The sequence below is a fragment of the Mirounga leonina genome, unplaced genomic scaffold (assembly GCF_011800145.1).
Source record: "Mirounga leonina isolate KUSES-001 unplaced genomic scaffold, KU_Mleo_1.0 Mir_454, whole genome shotgun sequence".
Classification (NCBI taxonomy): Eukaryota; Metazoa; Chordata; class Mammalia; order Carnivora; family Phocidae; genus Mirounga; species Mirounga leonina.
Window position 1 is genome coordinate 9,979,670 of NW_023270763.1, and position 27,729 is coordinate 10,007,398.

Consider the following 27,729-nt stretch of genomic DNA (forward strand, 5'->3'; position numbering starts at 1 on the left):
AGAGCGCGCCGGGCCAGAAGCGGCCCGTCGGCCCAGGCCGGGCGCGGCGCGGCGTACGTGCGCGCGCGCGCGCGTGCGTGCGTGCGATTTGCGATCAGGCGGCGCGGCGGACAGCCCCGGCGGCGGGGCGGGGGGGAGTTATATTGCGGGGTCCTTCCTCGCTCACCCTGGTTCCTCTCGGAGCGGAGACGGCAAATGGCGGACTTTGATACCTACGACGATCGGGCCTACAGCAGCTTCGGCGGCGGCAGAGGGTGAGGCGGGCGTGCGCGGGCCCCGGCCGGGCGCGGGGGGCGGGCGGAGTCAGGGGCCCCGGGGCGGCGGCCTTCCCGCGCTCACCCGGGGTGGCGGGCGGTAGGGGGCCCGCTGGGCCCGCGGAGGCCTGGGAGAGGCGCCTGGAGGGCCGGGGCCTGGAAATGGCGCGCTCCGGGAGGGGGCGGCGGCGGTTAGGCTCCCCGGTGTCTTGCTTGCGGCGCAAATGCGTCCTTGGGTCTCCTGCCGCCGCCGACGTGTCGTCTTTGCCCTGCCTCGGCCGCAGGGCCAGGCCGCAGCGGCACTGAGCGCCCCGGAGGACGAGCTCCCGCTTCCAACCCCATCCCCCAGTACGGCAGGGCCAGCGCGGGGCTCTGCTGCAACGCGCGGTGGGGGCCGCGGCCTGCCCCGCTCGGGTCTCGGTCGGGGTCCCGGCCTCCTGTGGTCCGCCCGACCTGCAGGTTCCCTGGCCTGCCTCGCCGGGAGGCTAGCGGACTGGGTAAGGTCGGGAGGGCGAGAGAGGGGTGAGTCCCTGCCCTTACGTGTGAAGCAGGGATTTGGCGGCTAGAGCTCGGGAATGGTCCGAAAAGGAAATACATAAGGGCATTTTTTATTTTGCTGTCTTTTGGGTCAGAGTGCCTTATTGACAGGTGCTGCGTGCTTGCCGGCAGAAAATTTTTTATTTCCCTCTAGTTTCTCCTTCTGACCTGGGGAAGGAATCGCAGTTAGCCTCGTTCTGATTTTGGTCTTAAACAGACTATATATAATTGAGACACCTCGTTTAAAAGAGAAATTCTTGACTGGTGAATAAGAAGCTTATAGTGTTTAATTTCAGGAATCCGTCCTAGGTTTTTGGTGTTTTTAATACAAGTTCCCTCATACAGAATTTAGAAGATAGGCTATAAACATCTTGCTGTTTGTCAAGGACACACTTGGCCATTGTGTACTTTTAACAGAAAGGATTACTTTCCCAGGATAACACCACAATAGTACCTACTGAGGTGTCCAGTCTCCTGGGTTTCAATCCCAAACGTATCTTTGTTTGGTGAAGAATGATCTTTTAATACCTTGGTTTGGGACTGGCTCAAACAAAGGCTTGTTTGGGTACGGGAATGTACCTAATATTAATGACACTAGAACATGGAAGTTGGGGAAGGTGGAGCCACCTGTTATTTCAAAGAATATTTTATTTGCTAATAAAAAAGAAATAGATGTTGGATGACATGTGAAAGTATTGCCTTTGGGGTAGGTTTCTAGACATCAAATTTGCAGTTCGGTCATCTTGAAATTTAATAACCGGGATTTTTTTTTTCCAGTTTCAAGAAACATTTGGAAGTGCCCAGGAAAACGCTTAAACAGTGGTTTGATTTAAGGCAGATCCAAGGAGTTTTAGTTGGTTTGGGACTACAATAAGTTAGTCATATTATACTGAATCTGCGGTTTGGAGTTTGGTTTGAGTTTTTTTTCCTTATTCTGCCTTTTGACAGATTTGCGAAGTGTTCTGGCGACTTGAGGTGTTTGAGTCAGACTTTTAGTGGATGTCACATTTTGACAGTTGGGATGCTTTGAACAATAGCAAGTGGTCAAAATTCTCTCACGATGCTCTTCATTTCAAACATCAAAAGACAAAAAATGTTAGCCATGTGTCCAGATGTACTCCAACAACTGGTGTGAGAAAATAAGCTAGCCACTCTGCATCTCCTAAGCTTTCTGATAAAAAGTCACTTTACTGTTAAAAATCTTCCACATCTGATCTTGTTGTTTTCCATTTGACTTCAAATCCCTGTAAAACTACATGGGAAATAACTACTCAGATTCCTAAAAGTAGTTCTAAAAACCTATTGGTGAGTTTGTGTGTTCATGTAAACAGTGTCTGGAGTGGGTCCAGAAACTTCACAGAGGACCAGGCATGCAGCGTTTGGTCCGGGCCAAAGCTTTCCTATTCCAGCATCAATGTTAATTTTCATTTCGTTAGATCTGGAGTTATCAGTTACTGGTTTTTCTGAAATGTAGCAAGATGGTAGGCTAGTTGATAACCTTCAGTGATCATTTCTACTGTTACGTGAATTATGTTTTACGTCAACAAATGTCTCAGTGCTGTTTGCTTATGTTCAGATATAATGCTTAGGCATTTTAGAAGATTGTCACTTCCGGAAAGCCAGTCTTGCATTGCTGTGTTTGGTACTTTTGTACCAAGAGATCTTCCCTCTAGTCTAAAACACCTTAGCTAAGTAAGAGATCTCAACTCTAAGCCACTTGGGTCACAGACGAAAGAAATAGGAGGTTTGAAATGCACGGTCATAATCTAAAAACTTGGTTTTAATAATTATACGTTCCCTGTAAGTTTATTTTGTAGTTGTATGTAGTAACCAATGCTGTTGTCAGGAAGCAATGTTAAGCTACTGCTCTACTTTCTCAACATTTAGAGGCATGACCCGGCAGCCAAAGAGAGACCTGGGGACTGCGTTGTTGCCCAAAAAACAAGTCCAATCAGAATTCCAAATTATGTAGTTGATTGTACTAGATCTGGAGTGTATTTGTTCTGCAGTTTGCTGAATTTTCTTTCCTGGGTTTTAATTTTTCATTTGCCATTGGCGATTAAGTGGAGAGTAACAGTGATTTTTACATTTCTAACTACAACATGCTTTTGAGTGCTCCACCTAAAACTTTACATCAATTCTGAGAATCAGATTGGAACTTGGAGGTAGCAAGAATTGAGATTGCTGAGAATGGTACCAACTGAAAAGTAGTAAAACTACACATTTAAGTATTCATCAAGTTCCAGTTCGGGGCGGTGGGGCGGGGATTGGAATTCTAACTTTTAAGTCTTTTTTTAAGACTTAAGCTTGGCATCTCTGTCTAAATCTCTAAGCATATTTTAAGACTAATAAGGGGAAAGCAGTGTATAAAAACAGTAGCTATTTGCACTGATCATGGTAGAATTCATAAAGGTATTAAAAAGCTTATTTTAGGGCGCCTGGGTGGCTCAGTTGGTTAGGCGACTGCCTTCGGCTCAGGTCATGATCCTGGAGTCCCTGGATCGAGTCCCGCATCGGGCTCCCTGCTCGGCGGGGAGTCTGCTTCTCCCTCTGACCCTCCCCCCTCTCATGTGCTCTCTCTCATTCTCTCTCTCAAATAAATAAATAAATAATCTTTAAAAAAAAAAAAAAGCTTATTTTAAAATCCTGTTTGCCTACCACATGACAAGTAGTTTGGGGTTATTGTCATCTTCCTCTCCACTACCTAATCTCCCAGTGCTTGATGCTAAATCATTATCTTCTATGAAATACATGGTTTTACCAAGAACCTCTGACACAGTTTGGGGAAAAGGCCTAGCTTTGGATTGGAATCAGGCAGACAGGACAGAGGTCAAGTGTCAGCTGAGCTTTGAGCCACGAATTAGCTGTGGGATCTGGAACAAGTTACTTTATCTCTCTGAGCCTCATTTTCCCCACGTGTAAGATAAAAACTCCTCTAAGGCTATTGGGAGTATTCAGTGAAATGTCTCAAGCATGCAGCACAGTGTCTGGTACACTTAATAATTTGTAGCTCTTGATTTATAATTTTTTAGTTCTTAAAATATTTCCCTTGCATCAGTAAGAATGGGAAAAGTTCTGTTGAGTTAACGAGTGAGTTTTTACTTTCTTGGCTGTATTTCTAAAGCCAAGTAAGCGAAATCTATTCAGTTTATAGGTATAAAGTATTTGTTCTTGAAGGTTCTTGGTTTGTTGCAGAATTTATGCTTGGAATATTCAGTGTAAGTGCTTCTGAGATTTCTAAAAACTTTCTTAATATTTCTATTTGAAATTAACCTTTAGTGTTCTGGGAGGACATCACGCAAATTCAAGTAGTCTTCCCAGAAACTTGGAACATGTAAAACATTGGCGCGGGAGGGGTATCAGTCCTAGTTTAGACTCCTATCATCCAGTTTCCAGCTCCCCCTAGAAATAGAAGAGAGGGTTGGGTAGGAGAGCATGTCATGCCTCTGCATTTCATTTGTACAGCTGGTTAGACCTGCATACTCAGGCCACGAAATAAGTGATTGCTCGATTTTGATAGAACCTAACAGCTGTAAGACCTAAGTTGTCTTTTTTAATCGAATGTCCTTGGTTCTTTGAAGTTTTTCCCATGTCATGATTTCTAAAATGTTCTTGATGGGACCCTCTGGATGTGCTCCAGTATGTTGATACTCCATTGAAAACATGGCACCTCCAGTTAAGCCTTGTATTCCAGTATGGGGTACATGGTACCTATAGAGTACAGGGTACATAGTTCAAATGGATTCTTTACCAGTGCATGATCTTGTAACATGATGGATTGGTTATTATTATTATTATTGAGTTATGCAGATCTTCCCAATGTCGGCACATTTCGTTATACAGTATCAAAAATCATGTTTATTAATATCACCATTGATTTTATCAGAAAAATTTCAGGTATTATGAGGCTGTCAAGCTCATGTTGGTGGATACAAGTTTTCTAAAATTTTACTTTTTGCTTAAAAGCCCAGTCTGCATTTTATCATTGGTAACAGATACTGTTAGTTTTCCTTTTTTTTTTTTTTTTTTTTAAGGATTTTATTTATTCATTTGAGACACAGGCAGGGAGAGAGACAGAGGGAGAGGAAGAAGTAGGCTCCCCGCTGAGCCAGGAGCCAGATGCAGGGCTCGATCCCAGGACCCTGGGATCCGGACCTGAGCAGAAAGCAGATGCTTAACCATCTGAGCCACCTGGGGCGCCCACTGTTTTCCTTGAAGTGACAGGCTCACTTCATTTTCAAGAAAATGTCTGCCAAGGGGGCACATGGGTGGCTCAGTCCATTGGGCATCTGGTCATGGTCTCAGGGTCCTGGTATCCAGCCCCAGGTCAGCCTCCAAGATCAGTGGGGAGTCTGCTTGTCCCTCTCCCTCTGCTGCTCCCCCTGCTTGTGCTCTCTCTCTCAAATAAATCTTTTTTTTAAGATTTTATTTATTAACAGAGAGAGACAGCGAGAGAGGGAACACAAGCAGGGGGAAGTGGGAGAGGGAGAAGCAGGCTCCCCACTGAGCAGGGAGCCCGAAGCGGTGCTCCATCCCAGGACTCTGGGATCATGACCTGAGCTGAAGGCAGACGCTTAACGACTGAGCCACCCAGATGCCCCTCAAATAAATCTTTTAAAGAAAAGGAAATGTCTGCCTAATACTTAAGTCTGAATAACCATAGTTTGTCAGTTCTTCAGGTAAAAATGGTGTTCCATGAAAAGAATAGCTAGTTCAGCTTGTAACTCACTTGCCCAAGTGTTTTCCTAGAGATAACCATCACATTTCTTTTTTTTTTTTTTTTTTTTAAGATTTTATGTATTTGAGAGAGAAAACAAGCAGAGGGGAGGGGCAGACGGAGGGAGGGGGAGAGAGAGAGAGAAGCAGACTCCCCAATAAGCAGGGAGTCCGACCCCAGGACCCTGAGATCATGACCCGAGCTGAAGGCAGATGCTTAACCGACTGAGTCACCCAGGTGCCCCTAACCATCACATTTCTATAAGCCACAGAAGTGTTTGGCCCTATTTTGAAACCTGGGATATTAAAAAGTGGGTCAAGATTTAATAAAATTAATCATTTTTACTGCTTTATCAACATTGTTTTTTGAAGCTTGTTGGCTTCCTTCTCTGTCTTCGCAAATACTGCATGATGAAGCATGAGTAATAGTGCAGTTTGGTGCCCCTGCCTTGATTTATGCTGGGATCAAGTGCAAGATCAGTCAGGTCTCAGGATATAGCTGCTAGTCAGGGACTGAGGGACTGTTCAATGAGGGGTGTGTCTCTGCAAGGCAGAGCTAGAACCAGAGGAGAGTACATGTGAGTGTGCTTTCACAGACTGGAAATACAGAGCAGTTCTCCTTGAGCTGAGCAACTTTCTGTGTACGGAGGAACATCAGTGTGGTCTAGATTAGGCTGGAATTACCATTTGCTTGTTTTATGTGACATTTAAAAATGAATCTGAACATTTTCATACATAAACAGAGGCAGAGACTAGTATATTGAACCCATGTAGCCATTCCCCGGTTTCATTTTTTTTCAGGGTGTGTGTGTGTGTGTGTGTGTGTGTGTTAAAATAAATCCATAAAATTTACCACTTTGACCATTTCTTTTTTTTTTTTTTTAAGATTTTTTATTCATTTATTTTAGAGAGAGTGCACTAGAGCAAGCAGGGGGAGGGGAGCCAGACTCCCCACTGGGCACCTGAGCCCAGTGTGAGGCTCAATCTCACGGCCCTGGAATCAGTACTTGAACAGAAATCAATCAAGAGTTGGATGCCCAACCGACTGAGCCACCCAGACGCTCCTGACCATTTTCTTTCTTTTTTTTTTTAGATTTTATTTATTTACTTGAGAGAGAGAGAGAGAGCACATGAGAAGGGGGGAGGGTCAGAGGGAGAAGCAGACTCCCCGCCGAGCAGGGAGCCCGATGCGGGACTCGATCCTGGGACTCTAGGATCGTGACCTGAGCCGAAGGCAGTCGCTTAACCAACTGAGCCACCCAGGCGCCCTCTTGACCATTTTCTAAGTGTACAGTTTGGTGACACTCACCATGTTGTGTCCTCGCCACCACTGTCTTGTTTCCAGAACTTTTTCGTCATTCCCAAACAAACCCATTAAGCAACTCTTACTCATTTCCATTCATTTAATAACTTTATAAACCTTTTTTGCTGTTCCTCTTCTCATCTGTCTTCCCCATTGTGGGGAGGGGATAGAATATTTTAAAGCCAATTGCAGCCATCCTTTCATTCTTTCTTAAAATACTTTTAAACTTGAGTATGTGTTTCAAACTGATCAGGGGTTTCTTGCTAACCACCGGTTTTTCTGTCACCCGGTTCATGTTCAGTTTTGCGCAGTTGCCTCAAGGATTATTCATAGAATTGGCCTATTTGAATCTGCAAAAAATTTGATTACAGAACATTTAAAGCACAAAAGTAGAGTCTGGTATAATGACACACCTCACATGCCCATGACCCACTTTTTCAAGTGACCACTTTTATTTCATCTGTACCTCCTTGCGCCACCTTCCTCCCGTACACTTCTGGATTATTTTAAAGCACATCTTAGATGTCACATTTCATTTCATTTCACTGTAAGTACTTCAGTATGAGTTTCAAAGGTACAGACTCTAAAAAGTGTGACCACAATATTATCACATCTGAAAACCTCCCAATAAATATTTTGATTTCTCTAATTAGCTCGTGCATTTTGATGTACAACTGATTTGTTTGAATCAAAACCAGACTTTGCACATGGCATTTGGTTGACATGCCCACTAAATCTCCTGATAGGTTCCTCCTCTCTTTCTTGGTTGGTTGTTGTTAAGGGGGGGGGGGGGGGTGTAGCTTCTTTCCAGGTACTTTTAAAGCATTTAATTCTTGCAACTACCACGTGTAGGGAAGCTAGAAGTTGAATTTGATATTAGCAAAAATACTTATTAGTAAATGTTAAGTATTCATCTTAATACATATGTGTTTTAGTACAAATAAATTTTTATGACTTTTCAAATATTTTTAATTTTATTAAAGTGTAATTAACATACAGTTTATATTCATGGTTTTTCAGATATTAAGTGAAGAGAAGAACTGTTAGCTTTGTATGCCTTTGAATTCTAGATTTTAACTGGTAGTCTATCTGTGGCACTTTGTACTTCTCTAAATAATTGAAACTTGTAGGTTATTTGTAGGTCATATGAAATTGACCATCGCATGAAAATGTGAAGTTTTCTTTAAAATGAATTGGAGCTGGGGCGCCTGGGTGGGTCAGTCGTTAGGCGTCTGCCTTGGGCTCGGGTCATGATCCCAGGGTCCTGGGATCGAGCCCAGCATCGGGCTCCCTGCTCGGCGGGAAGCCTGCTTCTCCATCTCCCACCACCCCCCGCTTGTGTTCCCTCTCTCGCTGTGTCTCTGTCAAATAAATAAATAAAATCTTTAAAAAAATAAAATGAATTGGAGCTGATAGGATGTGGAATGTCAAATCTCAAATAATAAGCATTCTAATTTAGAAAAAAAGAACCCTTGGCTTATAAAGTTGAAAACTAATCCATAGAAATAGTTTACATCATAGCTTCAAGACAGATGTCTTTCGTGGCAGTATTATCTGAGGACCAATAAACAGCTTGAGGTTTAAGTTTTTATTTCCTCTGAAAAATCTGGAACTTTGGATTGAATAACCTTTTGCACCATGTGAAGTTACTAAATTAATAACCCATTTATTTGCTTTCATTAACGTGTGGGAGTCCAAAATCTTAGTACATTATAAATGCCTTTTTGCCTAGTAAGACAAATTTTCTAAAAGACCACGTAAAGCAGAAGTCCCCCTTGTGTTTGCTGCTCTCCTATAACAAGGCTTTCAAAATGCCTGTCCTGTCCTGTTGGTAGATAATGAAGTCAGTTTATTAGGGGTCCTGACAGACTTTCTTAAAGATGAAATAGAATAGAGAATCGTGTGTGTTACGAGTTTATAGCCTTACTGTTGGGCAAGCTTTTTGTTATTTGTATAGTTATTATGCAGTCAGATATATATATGTGTACGTGTTTTTAGTCATGTTGGTCAAAGCCAAAAATGTTTTCATCTGCCTTCCACTCGGGTCATGATCTCAGGGTCGTGGGATCGAGCCCCATGTAGGGCTCCCTGCTCTGCAGAGTCTGCTTCTCACTCTCCTCTGTGCTTTCTTTCTCTCTTTCAAATAAATGGATAAAATCTAGGAAGGAAGGAAAGAAACAAGGAAGACACTTAAGTACCTAATTGAAGAGGTCATCTAAATATATGTAACTTTCATATTTTCTTTTTCCAAATATAATACCCGTATTAGTGGAAGAAGTTATTTGAGACCTAAGAGTAGTTGCTAGGTCTGTGTCTTCATTCCTTCCACCCCTGCTAATGTAATAGTTCTGAAGATAAGACCAGGTTCCTGCCTGAGAACTACTTTGCATTTCCCTGCAAGGCTTTTTTTTTTTTTTAATTCTACAGATGAGATTGGTTTCTGAAGATACCATTCACAGCAGAAAAGAGCTCCTTGAAATAGGGTTCATTGAAGAATTCACTATTGATCCTGTCCCCACCCCCAGGGTTGATCAGAAACATTCAGAGGCTTTCTTGCCTATCCTATAGTAATGCCGGGTATCAAGGTAAAGGGGTTTAATTCTGAATGCTGATTGGAGGCCTTGGAGAATGTGTACATTTAGCAGAGGGAGATCTACATGGAAATAAAATGCTTTTAATCCATGCTGCACCGGGCTAGTGTTTAAAAAAAACCTAAGATACAACTAAAATGTCACGTAGCCTTGGATGGGGACCTGGAAAAGCAAAAGAACATAAGGTAAAAAGGAGATCTGAATAAACAACTTTAGTTAGTAAAGTATTGATCTGGGTTCAGTGATTTTAATCAGTGTATTTTACTAATGTAAGATGTTAGTAATAGGTAAGATAAATCAGTGTATGTGAAATGAGGGCTTGGCTTTCAGAGAGTTCAACCTTTTTTGGTTACTTTCTAGAAACCAAATAGGTTTCTCATTACGACTATTAACTTTTTTTTTCTCTTTTTATGCATGTTTAGTGGACTTTGTTGCTTACTTGCAGTCTTTTTGTGATTTTTCTTTCTTTTTTTTTTTTTTTAAGCCCAACTAGGGGCTGGAACTCAAGACTCTGGGATCGAAACCTGAGCTGAAATCGAGTCGGATGCTTAGGCAACTGAGCCACACAGGCTTATGACTTTTATATAAGATCCAGCATGTTGAACAACATAATCTACCCTAGTAAGCGTTTCTGGATGGCACATGAAAGACCAGAGTTGTTGATCAGCCCTAACACTGCTATGTCCCTAACCTAGAAGTAATAGAACACCTGATGTTGCAAATACCAGAGAGAGGTTAATGCTCTGTACAGGGTATCTTGGCATTGGTCTTGAATTTTCATGAGTGGCAGGAACAGGGCTTAAATTCTGTGTAGCTTCTGATGGCACCTGGAGATCTCCCAGAAAATAGCTTAGCATGAGTCCTCCCTTTTTCCTTATCTTTTATACTTGGGAAGTAAGTCTGGGGCACTTACTGGATCTAATCCCAGCCCTAATACCCTCTACCCTTAACTTGTTTCTTACAGTCCTCCTCCCTCCAGGCTCCTTTTCTCCTACTGGTCCCAGTTATTGTCTGGTTAAGAGCTCAGGGTTTCCCTGTGTGCTGTGGAAACGTGGAGCTGCGGTTCCTGTCGCTCCACCCTGCAGAGACTGCTCTCGTGGCCGTCTTCCGAATTGTCTGCAGTCCTTGGCTTGGGATGTGGTCTCTCCTTTCCAGATGCCCGGACCCCCTCAGTTGAATTATCGGCTCCTTAAGGGCAGGGACTGAGTCTGAGGCGTGAGCCCTCTATACTGTGCTCTGTACTTCGTAGACCTTGCATATATTTAGTCAATTCGAGTGAAGAAAAGTGATTTGTCTCTAAAGGATTTTGGTCATCCTTGGAGTTGAAAGATTTCCTGAGTTACTGAGAATGTAATGTATTACTTTAAAACTTGCATATGTTGTTTTGAAAATCAGTGGACTGTCCCTAAGGGATAGTCCAAAGCAGCAATCAGTGAGCAGGGAGGATCATTGCGGGGGGGCGGGGGGGACTGCTGTGGCCTGCTGCCTCGTTCATCTCTTCCTGCTGGAGCAGCATAACCTTGAGCATGTTTAGACTTCCCTGTAACGTTTTAGAATTCTTATTAAACTTTTATAAAGCAATCAGGATTTATGAGGTGTTTTTATGGTCAGTTTAAACTTTATAAAGATTTGAAGTATTTGTGCAGTTACAGACAAGAACACTGAGGCACAGAGATAATTTGGAAGAGGTCCTACACCAAGCTAAGGCGTCAAATGAGTCTTCTCTCCGTTATTTTTAACCTTTTCTAGGAAGTGTTTTTGTGTAACACAGCTTGTTCAAGTAGAGGATAGTCCCCTGTAAACTGTAGCGTCAGAGGTATCCAGGGACTTTCAGCTCAGGATTTCCTGGCATTGGGGGTTTTTTATTCGGTGGGCTGCTAACAGGATGGATCATTTTATGACACGCACGTGCGCTTGGAGCCAGTAAATTGGAATCTACCTAGAGGGCCCCCGACCCGCCGCACTGGCCGCCCTGGCGTGTCTTCAGTGAAAAGCTGAAACACACTTACGTCCCATAGAACTGACGACGTCAGAGCAGGTAGTATTTAGCGTGACTGCAGTGATTCTTGGACAGAGTCTGGAAGAGTAAGCCACTGGCAGTTTTGGGAGGCTCAGGTGAAGTGAGCAGGTTAATGGGCTGGGTTAGCTGTTCCCACATCTCTGGCTTTTAAAATACTGCTTGCCTGGGACACCTGAGGGGCTCAGCAAGGAACCTGCTTCTCCCTCTGCTTGTGCGCGCGCGCGCTCTTGCTCTCGCTCGCTGACAAATAAAATCTTTAAAAAAATAAAATCCTGCTTGCCTGAAAAGGGATTCTTCCATCTTCCCAAAGCCAGGGCTGGCTTCTTATCCTGCTGCGTTCTTCTCAGTGTCCCTGTCATCTGATTAGCACAGCCACCCCGGGCAGCCGTCGTTATCTAGGCTCACCTGGCTCCTGGAACTCAGCCCAGACCCTGCCTTCTTGGGCCTGCATCCAGCATCCTACGGAAGAGCTTGTGTAAATGTTTCATGCGCCCTTTGAGCAAGCCTTCTTACCTCCATTTTCCTGATTCCTCAAACGTACACCTGCTGAATTTATCAGTTTTCCATCCTCACCTTCACCTTAAATTTTTAAAAAAAATCATTGTAGCTTTTTGCCGTGTGTGTGTGTACATATATACACAAACATGCATGCATGAGTGCTTATAGAGTTATTTGTATTTATATGTACTGCTAACTTGTGAGCTGCTTGAGGACGGGACTGTTTTCTGCCAGATGTTTAGTAAATGTTGAATAAATGAATTTAAGGTTATTAAAATTGTAATTCATCCTGTGTTTTGACAGTTTTCCAAATGTTTATACTTATGCCATATCTTACATATTCAGTGTTCAGTCTCAAAGAGTATCTTATTGAAAATATTTTAGGGTTTAGGGGCGCCTGGGTGGCTCAGTCGGTTAAGCAGCCGGCTCTTGATTTCAGCTCAGATCATGATCTCAGGGTCATGGGACCGAGCCCCACTTTGGGCTCCTCGCTCAGTGGGGAGTCTGCTTGAGATTCCCTGCCCTTCCGTCTGCTCTTGGGTGCATGCGCACACACATACTCTCTCTCTAGTAAATAAATCTTTTAAAAAAAGAAAATATAGGAGCACCTGGATGGCTCAGCAGGGAGCCTGCTTCTGCCCCCCCCCCCAATAAATAAAATCTTTAAAAAATATATTTTAGGGTTTAAGGTTATTGAGATAAGAACAGTGGTGTTCCAAAGAGTATTGAAGTGCAAAAATAAGTCTATTTACTAAACTTTGTGGGGCGGGGGTGGAGAGTGGGAGCAAGTGGAATGCAATTCTGGAAAACAAAACAGGAGTTCTTTTTTTTTCTTTTAAGATTATTTATTTGACAGAGAGAGAGAGAGACACACACACACACACACACAGCGAGAGAGGGAACACAAGCAGGGGGAGGGGAGAGGGAGAAGCAGGCTTCCCGCTGAGCAGGGAGTGTGACGCGGGACTCAATCCCAGAACCCTGGGATCATGACCTGAGCCGAAGGCAGACGCTTAACGACTGAGCCACCCAGGTACCCCCAAAATAGGATTTCTTATCTGGAAGAATTTTTTTTTTAAATTTTATTATGTTAATCACCATATGTCATTAGTTTTTGATGTAGTGTTCCAGGATTCATTGTTTGCATATAACACCAAGTGCTCCAGGGGCGCCTGGGTGGCTCAGTTGGTTAAGTGTTTGCCTTCAGCTCAGGTCATGATCTCAGGGTCCTGGGATCAGCCCCACATCGGGCTCCCTGCTCAGTGGGGAGTCTGCTTCTCCCTCCTCCTGCAGCTCCCCCTGCTTGTGCTCTCTCTCTCTCTCTCCCTCTCTGACAAATAAATAAAAAAATTTTTTTAAGATTTTATTTATTTGAGAGAGAGAGAATGAGAGAGAGAACACATGAGAGGGGGGAGGGTCAGAGGGAGAAGCAGACTCCCTGCCGAGCAGGGAGCCCGATGTGGGACTCGATCCAGGGACTCCAGGATCATGACCTGAGCCGAAGGCAGTCACTTAACCAACTGAGCCACCCAGGCGCCCATAAATAAAATCTTAAAAAAAAAAAAAACCACCCAATGCTCCATTCAATACGTGCCCTCTTTAATACCCATCACTAGGCTAACCCATCCCCCCACCCCCTCCCCTCTAGAACGCTCAGTTTGTTTCTCAGAGTCCGTAGTCTCTCATGGTTCGTCTCCCCCTCCGATTTCCCCCCCTTCATTTATCCCTTCCTACTATTCTTTTTTTTTTTTAAGATTTTATTTATTCATTTGACAGATCGAGACAGTGAGAGGGAATACAAGCAGGGGGAGTGGGAGAGGGAGAAGCAGGCCTCTGGTCAAGCAGGGAGCCGGATGTGGGGCTCGATCCCAGAACCCTGGGATCATGACTTGAGCCGAAGGCAGACGCTTAACAACTGAACCACCCAGGTGCTCCCCCCCTCTTTTTTAACATATAATGTATTTGTTTCAGAGGTACAGGTATGTGATTCATCAGTCTTACACAGTTCACAGCACTCACCATAGCACATACCCTGCCCAGTGTCTATCACCCAGCCACCCCATCCCTCCCACCCCCACCACTCCAGCAACCCTCAGTTTGTTTCCCGAGATTAAAAATTCCTCATATCAGTGAGATCATATGATACACGTCTTTCTCTGACTTATTTCGCTTAGCATAATACGCTCTAGTTCCATCCACGTCGTTGCAAATGGCAAGATTTGGGGTTTTTTTTTTTTTTTGATGGCTGCATAATATTCCATTGTATATATATACACCACATTTTCTTTATCCATTCATCTGTTGATGGACATCTTGGCTCTTTCCGTAGTTTGGCTATTAGGGACATTGCTGCTATAAACATTGGGGTGCACGTACCCCTTCGGATCACTACATTTGTATCTTTGGGCTAAATACCCAGTAGTGCAATTGCTAGGTCGTATGGTAGCTCTATTTTCAACTTTCTGAGGAACCTCCATACTGTTTTCCAGAGTGGCTGCACCAGCTTGCATTCCCACCAACAGTGTAGGAGGGTTCCCCTTTCTCCACATCCTCACCAACATCTGTTGTTTCCGGACTTGTTAATTTTAGCCATTCTGACTGGTGTGAGGTGGTATCTCATTGAGGTTTTGATTTGGATTTCCCTGATGCTGAGCGATGTTGAACACTTTTTCATGTGTCTGTTGGCCATTTGGATGTTTCTTTAGAAAAACGTCTGTTCATGTTTTCTGCCCATTTCTTGATTGGATTCTTTGTTCTTTGGGTGTTGAGTTTGATAAGTTCTTCATAGATTCTGGATACTAGCCCTTTATCTGATATGTCATTTGCAAATATCTTCTCCCATTCTGTCAGTTGTCTTTTGGTTTTGTTGACTGTTTCCTTTGCTGTGCAAAAGCTTTTTATCTTGATGAAGTCCCAATAGTTCATTTTTGCCCTTGCTTCCTGGAAGGAGAATTCTGAGTCACTAAACTTAAAAAAATACAGCCATCTAAGAATTAGGTCATGATTTGGTTCTTCTGCTAAAAATGTGTCTTAAAGAATGATATTTATCCCAGGAAAGATGGGGAATCTCTTTCATGATATTTCTAGCAAAATATGGATCAAGAGCTAAGTTACTTTCTGTGACGTGTATTGATGCTTGCCCTGCAAAAAGGACGACTTTGAGCAGATCTTTGTTGTGAGGAGACTCCTTTAAAATGAGTTTTAAATGTCTCCATAAAAAGAAGCACCACCTCCCTCTTTTGAATTTATTTTCTTCCTGTGTTCTGCAAACACTGTGCACATTTTCAGATCCACAGTGGACACTTTAGAGTCACAAGGTTCATGTTTGCTTTATCTTTAGGGGTGCCTGCAACCACGTCCTTTATGCTGAACCCTCTGGGCCACTCCTAAGAACAGGGCCATTCCAACCGCGGTACAGTTACCACTCCTCAGAAATCGAAGGCTGATGAAGTGATAGCTGTACATGCCATATTCAAAGTTCTCCGTGTGCTTTTTCTTTCATAGCTGTTTGTTCCAGGATCAAAGGTGACATGTGGCATTGGTTGTCGTGTTTCATTGGTCCCCCCGCCTTTTTTGTCTTCCGTGATTTTTTTAAAGATTTTATTTATTTTTTATTAGAGAAAGAGAGAGGCAGCAAGAGAGGGAACACAAGCAGGGGGAGTGGAGGAGGGAGAAGCAGGCTTCCCGCCAAGCAGGGAGCCCGATGCGGGGCTCGATCCCAGGACCCCAGGATCATGACCTGAGCCAAAGGCAGACACTTAACCACTGAGCCACCCAGGCACCCCTGTCTTTAATGATTTTTTTTTCTTTTTTTTAAAAGATTTTATTTATTTGACAGAGAGAGATAGCGAGAGCAGGAACACAAGCAGGGGGAGTGGGAGAGGGAGAAGCAGACTCCCTGCCGAGCAGGAAGCCCGATGCGGGACTCGATCCAGGGACTCCAGGATCATGACCTGAGCTGAAGGCAGTCGCCCAACCAACTGAGCCACCCAGGCGCCCCATTCTGTGGATTTTGACAAATATACAATGGCCCCAAATTATTTCTTAATTATCTCTAAAACATTTTGAGCCTCGATTGTAAGTGTGATGATACTGGTAATTGTTACTCCACCCATGTGTACTGTGTGTCCGTGTATTAGGCGCCTTCTCAGTAGCTCAAGCTCTGTGTTTATTAACCCAGTTTTACAAATAAATAAAGCTTAGAGAAATTGGGTAACTCCTCAAGGTCGTATGGTGGAGTAAGTTTGCAGCTGAGCTGGAATTCAAACCAGAACCTCTACATATTAGCAATGAGATGTGGTAGAGTCAAGGTCCTGCCTTTGCCACTTTTGAGCCCCGTAACCGTAGACACATAACCACCTCTTGTTACCGGGAGGACTTGGCATTGTGGTTTAAGTGGATTTGTAATACGCATTTGAGGACAGGTGAAGTTGTGCATGGGGAGTGATGGAGAGTAGTACGTACATAGCACTTGCTGTACAAAATCTAAAATTTTTATTAGAGCATTCGTATTAGCAAGAAGCAGGTGTGTTATGAATGGGTTAACTTCAGCAGCTTTAGAAGGCCTTCCTGAATACAGTGTGCTAACTCTGGATAGTCCATTTCGGCATGTATGAGGATGACCAGGCATGAGGGGGAGGGTGTTTGTTAAGGTTTTAGGATATAAACATTTTGCAGATACGGAGTCTACGTAAATAGGTAACCAGCTGTACAAGGAGGGTATGTTCTGTTTGGATTTGAGTTGCAAGGGAAATGTATGTTTACATCGATTCTGTGTTTCCGTGGACATTTCTGTCACCAAAAAATAGGCACCCTACCCTGGTCATGAATGATATTTTAGAATACTCTTGATAATTTCAAGATGTTATCATACATTCAAGTGGAGTAACACATGGGTGGTGTGGCTGAGCGGAAGACATTTTCCTCGTCTCTGCTCTAGGGCGAGTAGACTTGAATCCTGTCTGTTTCCCCTCCAGGTCCCGCGGCAGTGCTGGTGGCCATGGTTCCCGCAGCCAGAAGGAGCTGCCCACAGAGCCCCCCTACACGGCATATGTAGGAAATCTACCTTTTAATACAGTTCAGGGCGACATAGATGCTATCTTTAAGGATCTCAGCATAAGGAGTGTACGGCTAGTCAGAGACAAAGACACAGACAAATTTAAAGGTGAGTTTGGGAGAATTCTTACTGTGTATTATTGTAGAGGGAGGGTCGAAACCAAAATGTTAGGGAACCAGAAGGCTCCAGTTATGAAAGTGTTTTAAATATTTGTCTGTCCAAGTAGCTGAAATAAACATGGCCCTTTAACCCATAGGCTTTCGGTTCTACTTGGGGGAAAATGTTTTACACATGATCTAATTTGTAGAAATATGCAGTATAAATATGCCCAAGTCAGTCTGCTGTTTGCCTGACCCATCTATCCTGTCTGTGCCAGTCAGGGAGTTCCCTGGGAGAGAAATGAACAGATAAAACGGAGGACTTTGCAGGTGCATTTCACCTTGGCCCGACTCCTGGCATTTTTCTTTGTTTTCCTGTAATCTAGGTATTTGTATAGAATTCAAAAGAGAACCTAATACATATTGTCACTATACCTTGGTGACTTTAGAGTGTGTGGGGGAGAGGATTGGCTCAAATTTCAGATAAAGTTAGTGTCTGTAGATTAGTCTCTTTAGGGCACTTGAGCAGGGAAGCCTAAGAAAGAAGAATCCTGCCAGCTTTATCTCCTGGCTTTCAAGATTCCCTGAGGGGAAGTGTGTTCCCTTTCTGAGGGCATGGTGCAAGGTACAAGAGCATTTGGTTTACATTATTTATCCAGAAGCACATCCAGGAAAAGTTCAGAGTGACGTCCGGTGAGGGAGAGGTATGAGAAGCCAAGGTTTCGCTCATCTGAACAGTTCTGTGTATAGGTGGTACTTTTCTCACTGTGAAAGTTTTTTGGCTTTAGAACCTAAAGCCTTGTTATAATAAGTGCCCAAACAATGAAAACAAACATATCCGTTCAGCTTGTGAAAGTAAGGCCCACCCAGTGTCCCTGCTTGAGGCACCAGGAGTTCCAGGCTTCAGGGGAAATTGGGGGGGTGGGGCAGCCTTTGGGCTGAGTCCGTAGAAGCAAGTTTTAATTTATGTCCTAGAGGGTCATCCTCAGTTTCGGCAGCTCTGAAGGGTGAGGTGGGTGAGTGGGCTTTTGTTGGCCTCTTTGAACCTGCAGGGTGGTTTCCTCAAATACTCTAGACATTGAATCCACTTAGTGGGGAAGGTGGGGGCTTTCCAGCCAAGCAGTGCGTTCTTTTTGTAAGTAGTTGGTGAGCAGATGGTGAACAGGACAAGTTTGGACCCAAGCCTTCGGAGCACTTGCGGTCTAGTGGGCTTTGAAGGTGAAGTGTAATCACCACACAGGATGGGGATATGCGGGGTGGAAGAGTGTAATACAGGGTGCGGTGTAAGCATATCTGGGCAGGGGGAGTGCTTAACCCAGATTTGGTCTCCAGGCGGCAAGGAAGGGGTGTGGAAAGAGTGTTGGAGGTAGAGGGAGAAGCTAACGCAGAGGTTGGAGGTGAGAGAAGGTGTGGTTTCCTCTGCCTCTGGAATGTTCTCCCGTTTGCAAGCCTGTGTCAGAATCCAGCATCAGGGACACAGGTTGTCGGTAACATGTGCTTGGGCCTAGGCTATTTGTCTTTTAATTAGCCTCCCAAGGAGGATGCTCTTGTTACTGAGGGTGTATTTTTTAGCTTTATAAAGCAGATTTTATACCAGCTATCTGAGTAGTAAGTAGTAGGCACCTTCAGCCGGTTCCTTCAAAGCATGTTTGGTACTGAATTTGAAATCTGTGTCTTAAAGCCCCAGTTGGGTTATATTAAAGTTATTCAAAAGTCAGAACTAACAGCTCTTCACAATGACCCAGAAAAGGTTTTAATATTATGGTTAAAACTCATAAAAAGAAAGCTTTATAAAAACACAGCTGCCAAATATTTCAATGCCTATTTGGCACGTTCTGACAGAGTATAATTGAGAGGAAGGAATGCCAGTCAGGTCTTTTCTATTTATCACAAAATACAGTCTCTCTCTTAGGCTCTACTAGTCTACTATCCCCTAGATGCAACAGGAGTGGGAAAATGGACCAGACAGGGATCCCACCGTGTCTTAACCCAGAATTCCTTGAGGAAATTGGGGTTTGTTTCTCTTACAGGATTCTGCTATGTAGAATTTGATGAGGTGGATTCACTTAAGGAAGCCTTGACATACGATGGTGCAGTAAGTATCTTCAGGTTTTCTGTGTCATGTTAGAAGTTGAGATGTTTTTTTCTTGCCAATACTTACACTATTTTCCCCTTATCATTAGCTGTTGGGTGATCGGTCACTTCGTGTGGACATTGCAGAAGGCAGAAAACAAGATAAAGGTGGCTTTGGATTCAGGAAAGGTGGACCAGATGACAGAGGTGATTGGTTCTTCTAAAACTGAACATAAAATTTGCTGTACGCCCACTAATTACAACTCTTCGAAGGTTATTAGTAGAACTGTCTCACAGGTCTGATAGGTTTTTGTGAGCTTTTAAAACACATGTAAAAATCTTGAGAGAGAATGGATAGTGCTTCTGTAAGCCTGGGTTTTTTTTGTTTGGTTTGGGGTTTTTTTTGTTTTGTTTTTTCTATTGGCAGCAAGAACTCTTAACGATTCCTATGAACTTCTCATGAGTTGTCCATCTTTCCAATGAATTTTTCCATGTTTGTGCAGCAAGGTAATGGTACGACCTCAACTTTATCTTTTTTGTGTATCCTCAGGAATGGGTGGCCCTGGAGAATCTAGAGGTGGATGGGATTCCCGGGATGACTTCAATTCCGGGATCAGCATTTAAAATATTGCCACTTAACCTTTTTCAGTGGCCTTGGTGCTGTTGTCCGTTTGTTGTGAGTAGCCTGGCCGGACCGCTCCTTTAGCTCATTGCACAGATGAAACTGTCCTGGAAGGTCCCCAGGCATGCACTAAGCCTCTGTTGGGACCTGAGTGTTTGGGGTAGGACTTGAGGGGCTCCCTACTGTGGGCAAGGTAGGCTCATCCACCATCTTGTCTTCCCTTGCCTCGGCCTACAGTTCTCATCTGGGCCTTGAGCTCAGGAACCCCTTGGCGGCGCTGGTGTGCATGGTACACGTGGACGCACCGCTACTTCTAGAAATAGCGTGGAGGTTTTGGAAGCTTACAAAAAGCCTCATCACTGTGGTTCTTGGTGGCTCCCTCTTGCATGGTTGAAGTCCTGGTGACCAGGGTTTCTTTCTTTCTTTCTTTCTTTCTTTTTTTTTTTTTTAAAGATTTTCCATATTTATTTGACAGAGAGAAAACGCAGCAAGGGAGGGAACACAAGCAGGAGGAGTGGGAGAGGGAGAAGCAGGGAGCCCCATGCGGGGCTCGATCCCAGGACCCTGGGATCATGACCTGAGCCCAAGGCAGACGCTTAACGACTCAGCCCCCCAGGCGCCCCCCAGGGTTTCTTTCTTGAAGGGCATGGAACTCCTATCCCTTCATGGTGGACATGATGCACTTTACTGTTCCTTTTCTTAACTGACCAAGGCAGCCTGTCAGGTGCCTCCCTGTCTCACCTCGGGGGTCAGTTTGCATGTCAGGCCTCTGCTTTGAAGGGTTGATCTCCTAAACAGTTCTTAAACTCTTTACGTTGTTTTTTTGTTGTTGTTTCGTTTGGGTTTTTTGTTGTTGTTTTTTAAGTAAAAGTAGTTCATATATGTTACAAAAATGGCCATTGTAACAGAAAGGTAAAACCATGAAAAACAAGTCTGTTATCTTTCCTATGAACTCTGCACTCTCCTCCATATTGTATAAGACGATACCATCAGCAGCCCCACCCACCCTGTCACCCTCCCCCCATCAAACCAAACTCAGCATAAAGTATTTGGTAAGTATGGGAAGTAGGACAAGCTGTTGTAGACCGAAATTCTTAAAAACTCTTTTCAGTACTATTTAGCTAAACAGATGACTGCTTATGTCTGTTGAATAACTCAGTTCCTTAGAGTCCTATAGCCAATCAGAAATGAGCTTATTCATAAAAGTACAGTATGATCCAGTAAACCTGTAATTTTATGTATAAGCTGGTCTCTGATTGAAACATGCAACAGATGTCTTCTCAGAGTCAGTCCAGGTGCAGCTGTTAGCGGCCTGAGGAGTGGCGGTCTCGGACCTGCCAGTTTTGAATTCCCGGTACTGGAGGAATGGCCCTTGAGCTTACAGCTCTGGAAATGTGGAAGTAACCTGAGGAGCGGTTGCCTTACTTGGGCTTTTACTCTCCGGAGCTGAGCACACAGCCAGAGGCTCCCTCGACTCCTGCCAGTTCCGGTGTCCCCTGCAGGATTTTGGTGGTTTCTAAAATCACAAGTGCCCACGTGGTGGGGTTAATGCCTATATACCTTATTTGTGAAAATAGATCTTTTTTGCTCTTTAAAAGAATGATGCTATTCTTAAAGTGATACACACTCATTATAAAAAAAAAAAGACTCAAGCAGCAACAAAAAATACAAAGAAAGCAAATAAAGTCCCACCACCAGAAGTAGCCTGTGTTTGTTAAACTAAACTTTGTGAAAAAATGACCAAAAGAACCCAAAAAACAAAAAACCTTAGAAGGTTCTCATGAATGCTGTGCCTCCTAAAAAGTCTCAGACCTTGCTTTTCCCTCATCATCTTCCCCTGCTCCGCTCATAAGAGATTTCGCAATGAGGTTGTCACTTGCTATTAATGTGCACTGTTTTTTTCCTCCACCAAACTCTGCATTGTGCACCTGGACAGGGCAGCAGCTGTGTTTATCTGCCTTGTCAGTGTGAGTGTGAGCTGATCTATGTTACACACTGGTAGCAAGAATTATTCGCTTGGGGAAGTAACTTCTATACCCACATGGAAAAGTACACTTCTTAGTTTATTGGGGGAAAATGTCAGGTTAAATGTTTGAATACCAGTTAAGCTCATTTAACGAACGGTGTGGGCTCTGGTTCAAAAGATTCTGTAAAGAACCTTACACCCGACTGTATGCCTCCCAGTGTGTTTTCCCCAACTGTGTGATTCTCTTGGCCTGGATCTTTTTGAAATTGTTTTCATTACTTGTTTTGTTAAAATCGGTATTGTCCAGCTCCATTTCTGAGCTGGGTTTCAGATAACTTGATCTCTTCCCAAATTCTTTGGCCACCCTTGAAGAACAGAAAAATACCACCCTTGCAAACAGAGCACATTCTCCATATTCAAGGGAGTTAAGTTTAAAAGCACTGAGAACACCAGATGAGCAGACACCACCACAAACCATTGCTCCTAGGGGGAAACAGCAAGGTCAGAGTCTTGTGAGTCTCTGGTCACGTTTTTGTCAGCCGATCAGTACATACCTTCTTGGGTGGATTTCTGTTCTAAAGACACTATTTCATGTATACTGTTGATTCAGCTGACCGGAAACTCAGGACCAACTGCCCTAGACCCGGATGGAGCTTAACTAATGCGCGTTTCCTGGATAAGGTACAGGACCGCCTTGCACTTAGGAAGACCTGGCGACTCTTCAGTGCTCCGTTCTGGGGCCATTTTAAACAGTGCAGTCGCCAAGGAAAAGCACAAAAGCAAAAAACCTGGCACCTAATAGATTGAAAAGACACTCAGTCTGAGCTGAAACAAGAAGCTGAGTGTTGCTTCGTTCAACCTTAGCTGCAAAACACGCATGTCAGGCGACTCCCGTCTTCCGCTGCTCTGTGCATGTCTGGAAAAGCAGATGTGCTAAAAGTACTGATTTTAGGGTCACGTAGAGATGCTGGCGAGTAGACAAAATTGGCAGATAGGAAATCTGTGAGTAATGGGGGTCAGACCACATAAAAGTATTCCGTGGGCTCGGGATTCTTCTTAAAGATAGATTCCTCTGGAGCTTTGAGCGATGGCACCATCCTTGGAGTAAAAGTAGCCAGCCACCTTTGGGGGCTGAGAGGGGGCAGGCTCATTTGTTTGACTACAATTTTATTTCTTAAATTTTTTCTAAGAGTAAACTCTCACTTCAATGGTCTGTACTGTTAAAAGGCTTGAACCCCCTCTAAATGGAAGTCTTTTCAGTGAAATACAAAACTAAAAAAAACTTAAGGTTCTTAAATTAAAGCCCATGGAGAAAATCATCTTCACCACCCAGACGAGCATCGTCACACTCTTCAGCACTCGTGATGAGGCGCAGTTTACTCTGGTAACGGTTTTAGCAGGGGCCCTAGGAACGGGGAGAAAGCCCTTCCTCTCCTTCACAGTGGAAGAGGTGATGCGGGTTGGGGGTGAGGCGTGCCCCCCCACCCCCGAAGGGAGTGAGCCCAGCCACATACACACGGGTGCTTGACTCTTAGACCCACACCTGAGACCCAGCAGAGACACAGACGGGGGGTGTCACCCAGAGGTGGCGTCGTGTTTTTATTTTGTCGTCATGTCTGGTTTTCTGTTAGGTTTTGCTGGAACTTTTCAATTTCAGGTTTATCCTTTTAATAATTAGAGGTTTATATTAGGAGATGGAATAAAATGGGCTTTGAGGATTTTTGTTTTGTTGTAAACAAGCCTTATTCTAGTCTTATGTAATGTTTTCCTCCTCCCTTTTTCTGCAAAGTTTAAACGGCTTATTTTATTTTTCTTTCCTAAGAAATGTTAAAAGTCTGTTATAACTGAGATTACCCAGCACATTCACATTGGACTCCCTGCAGTGCACTTGATTTCGCAAAAGCTTCCGATGTCGGACGAACTGAAGAATTTCAGATCAAACTGTCTACACCGGCTGCATGGTCAGCTTTGAGACAGTGGCTTAAAAAGTAATCCAGTGTCCTCTTCCTTCTTCAGGCTTCAGGGATGACTTCTTAGGAGGCAGGGGAGGGAGTCGCCCCGGTGACCGGCGAACAGGCCCCCCAATGGGGAGTCGGTTCAGAGATGGCCCTCCCCTTCGAGGATCCAATATGGACTTCAGAGAACCAACAGAAGGTATGGCACTACTTTCTCACTGCAGGGTGTCCTGTCCTGGTCCGCCAGCTGTACCCACCCCCCATGCCTTCTCGTGCCCTGGACAGTGGCTGCTGTGGACCACCCCTTAGTCTTAACTAGGATGTTTACCTTTGTTAGAGTGTTTGGGGGTGGGGTAGGTCTTCGAGGCCAGCTTGCTAGTTAGAAAGCGGGCTGGGTTACAGGGGCCGCCATCAGTTTGGTCATTTCACCCGGATGGGGAAGGGGGTCCATTCTTTATAAACCACACTGGTTTTTCTCCCGCAGAGGAAAGAGCACAGAGGCCACGGCTCCAGCTGAAGCCTCGAACAGTTGCAACGCCCCTCAATCAAGTAGCCAATCCCAACTCTGCCATCTTCGGGGGAGCCAGGCCCAGAGAGGAAGTCGTTCAGAAGGAGCAAGAATGAGCTTGCGGTTGGGAGGGAATGGGGTGTGGGGGAGTTAGCGCGAGACCACAGCCTGGCCAGCCCCCTGGGCCGGTGGTCCTGCAGCCACCATTCCTGCGCCTGACCTTTGTCCTCCTTTCTTACAACGGAAACACAGAGCTTGTGAGCGCATGTCAGCAGTTAACAAGTGGTTTTTAGTACATTCTTGGCTTTGCTGAACCTATCTAGTGCCTGTCTCGTGCTTTTTTTTTTTTTTCCCCTGCCACTCCTTCCCCTTTTTCCTTCTGTCCTTTCTCCTTCCTGCTCCTTGTTTCCTTCCAGTACATGAGTGTCTCCCGAGGGACAAAGGCAGCCACCTATGGGCGTTCTTTGGATGGAGGTGCTGCTCCATTTTTCTCCTTCGCTTTCTCTCTTTACTTTAGACGCACTGGCCAGACCCAGTTGTTTCTTTGATTTTTCTCAGCACTTCTCTTCCAACCTGCATGTTGAGTTCTGTATTGCTGTGGCTTCCAAGGGAGGGAAAAGAAGAAAGGGGGGGGCGGGAAGAAAATGGGAAAGAAGTCACAAATTGGATAGCATCTTGTTTTTACTCCACTGTGATCAACATACAGAATTTGAGGCACCTTGTTTTCAAAGCAAGGGTAAGATATCTGTTGATCCTTGCCGATTCCTTCCTGTCCCTATTTATAAACAGCCCTGTCTCTGCTACCCCCGCCCCGAATGGATTATTCAAGCAGGAGAGGCTCTCATTTCAAACGTGGAACCCGAAAGAAGGGGGTAGTAGTGTGAAGTGTCGGAGAAGACCAGCTGAGCACACCGCTGTGTTCACACCCACTAGTGTCGCTCTTTCAACACCTCGCGCAGGCTGGTTCCCTCCTCCCTGCCCGTGGTGGAGGCGCCTCTGGGCTGCTGGGTGCAGAAAGCCTCCATCTGGTCTCCTTTCTGCCAGCCAGGGTGCTCTGGGGGGGACTGAAGGGCGGTGGTGGCAGAGCCGCGCCCAGGCTGCCCCAACTGCGTGGACGCGGCCGCTCCCCCAGTCCCTGCTGTGTGTGGATCCCACATCTGTCCCTTGGGTTTCTCTCTCTGTTCCTTGGTATGAGTAACAGTGAGCTACTGTGCTTCCCACCTTCCCTGGATTTTATAATGAAAATGGGCCTACAACCTGGCACTTTACTGTTTCGCTTGATGAATTGAGGATTTTACCGTGCAGAGCTGTCAGGGACCTCCAGATAGCTGGCAGGTGGCTGTCAGTCACTGGGTCTCCTCTTTGGGCAGAGCTGCTCGTTGCCACACATCGCGATCGGCGCTTCCCGGGGGCGGGGTGGGGGGGGTTGCCGGGCCGAGCCTTCTGAGCTGGAACACCCGGGTGTGAACAACTTGGTTTTGCCGCACTGCGCCCCGCTCCGGCCGCAGGGAGGAGAGCCCCGTGCGTGGGGGGGTCTGCGGGGTGCGGCCCGGCCTGGGCAGTGCCGCATGCAGGCATTGCTCGTCCCTGGCCGGCCTCCCCGGCTCTCTGTCCCAGGGTCTCAGCAGTTACAGAACTCTGTCTCCTCTCCTTCCTTCCCCTGCTACCTCTGCTTCTGAAATAAGAACCATTTGTGTGACACCAATACTTAACTTAAGAAAGACATGCATTATGTGGTTGTAATCAAACCTGATGCTTTCAGATGACCTACTTACATCTTCAGTGGGGGAAAGATTAAGAACAAAACAAATGCATCTAAACTTCTGGGCCATCCAGTTGACTTTTAAACGTAAGAATGGAATTCCAAACACTTCACACATTCAGCTATATGACAGAAAGGAAATCTATGGATACGGTATTTTGTGAATGATCTTTTAAATAAAAGAAAACCTTACGTAATATTTAATGCTTGTCCTTATTTTTGAGTTCTTTTTTAGCTGCCCTCACTTGAAATTGTGCAATCTTAAAGTTGGGAAGCAGCACTCGAATCTCCCAGAAAGGCCTACAGCTGCAGTGAGACAAGCATCTTGCTTCTGGAACTTACAGGCCTCGTGAAATTATTTTCAGAGCCAGTGATGATTAGAAACAGCATGCCGGGGTCTTCCTGCCTTTTTTTCTCTCGTTTCCTAAAAATGTGATTTTCTAAACAGACCTTGCGTACACAGGTGTGGGGCCATAGTGTTTGGGGTTTTTTTTGTTTTGTTTTGTTGTTTTTGACAGCGAGAGAGGGAACACAAGCAGGGGGAGTGGGAGAAGGAGAAGCAGGCTTCCTGTGGAGCAGGGAGCCTGATGCGGGGCTCGATCCCAGGATCCTGGGATCGTGACCTGAGCCGAAGGAAGATGCTTAACGACTGAGCCACCCAGGCGCCCCGTGTTTGGGTTTTAAAGGCACTTTCCCCCTAGAATGAAAGGTGTGCGTGCTTTTAATAACTGCTTATTTTTAGCAGAAATCCAGGTGCTCTTGGGGACAGTGGTGGGTGCTCCTTCATGGCAAGTAGATCATGTGTTGTCGGGAGGCACTGCTGGGCAGTTCTGTGGCCCAGCAGACAAGGTACAGGGCTTTGCCGTGTCTGGGAGAGGCCCAGCTGGCGGGGACGGTGGTGGCGGAGGACCTGGCACAGTGAGGGATTTGCTTACTGGGAGGTGAGCCTTGATTGCGGCTTACCCTGCAGGGGGAGGGTGGGGAGGGCAGGCGCTATTCTGGTGAGAGCACGCATGGCTGTTCACTTGGACCGCTCCCCTACCGAGCCTGGAGGAGAGGACTTGGTGCCTGCTGGTGTTTCCTTTAAGGGAGAGGGTCTGAGACCGAAAACTCTCTGCCCTACGTGGAGTCGGGCTGGTGGCCAGAAGCTTGAAGTCCAACTCAGTGAAGCTTCTTTTCAAAGGTCTCTTGGATCCCACCTTTGAAGGACCTGTGGCGTGTTCAGACCCTTGGAGGGGTCATCTGGGTCTCCAGAGGTTTCTCGGGATTGAAACGCCACTCTTGCTCGGCTGTCTTCCTCCCTCTCCCTGCACATCTTTACTTGGGCCGTAGTGTTTGTGCAATGCTAAATATTACAGAAGGCATCCTAATACCTGCCTCCCATCATAAGTAACTGAATTAAGAGAGGAGAGCACATCTTTGCCCAGATAAGCGCCTAAATAAATAGGTTCATTTTCCTAAAAGTTTGCACCCACTATGAATGTTCCAGAGATAGGTTTAGATAGTTGATGCCTGGTTTCTGGGTTTTTTTGTCCCTGCTATTCTTGAACTGCCTTCAGAGAAACCAAATCTAATGGAGTGCCAAATGGAGCCCTTTTAATAAGGGGCTCAGGTTTCTTTTCTTTTTTTTTTTTTAAGGGGCTCAGGTTTCTGAGAATGTTTTTACCTCGGAGCCCATCTTGTCAGGGGCCAGATTGTCTCTCCAGGTTCCAGGAGAGGAGAAGTTTGCACAGCCAACTTCCAGAAGCCGGGGTTTCCCATCCTGACCGA

The 27,729-nt window shown here is 45.1% G+C and overlaps 1 protein-coding gene across 1 annotated transcript; it reads left to right on the plus strand.

Moving 5' to 3' along the window:
• Positions 1–113: 113 nt before the first annotated feature.
• EIF4H (eukaryotic translation initiation factor 4H) lies at positions 114–26,163 on the plus strand. Its single transcript, XM_034988667.1, has 6 exons — positions 114–254; positions 16,896–17,083; positions 19,104–19,168; positions 19,257–19,353; positions 23,751–23,888; positions 24,174–26,163. Exons 1-6 carry the CDS (start codon positions 196–198, stop codon positions 24,311–24,313), a joined length of 687 nt encoding a protein of 228 aa, XP_034844558.1. The 5' UTR covers positions 114–195; the 3' UTR covers positions 24,314–26,163.
• The last annotated feature ends 1,566 nt before the right edge of the window (positions 26,164–27,729 follow it).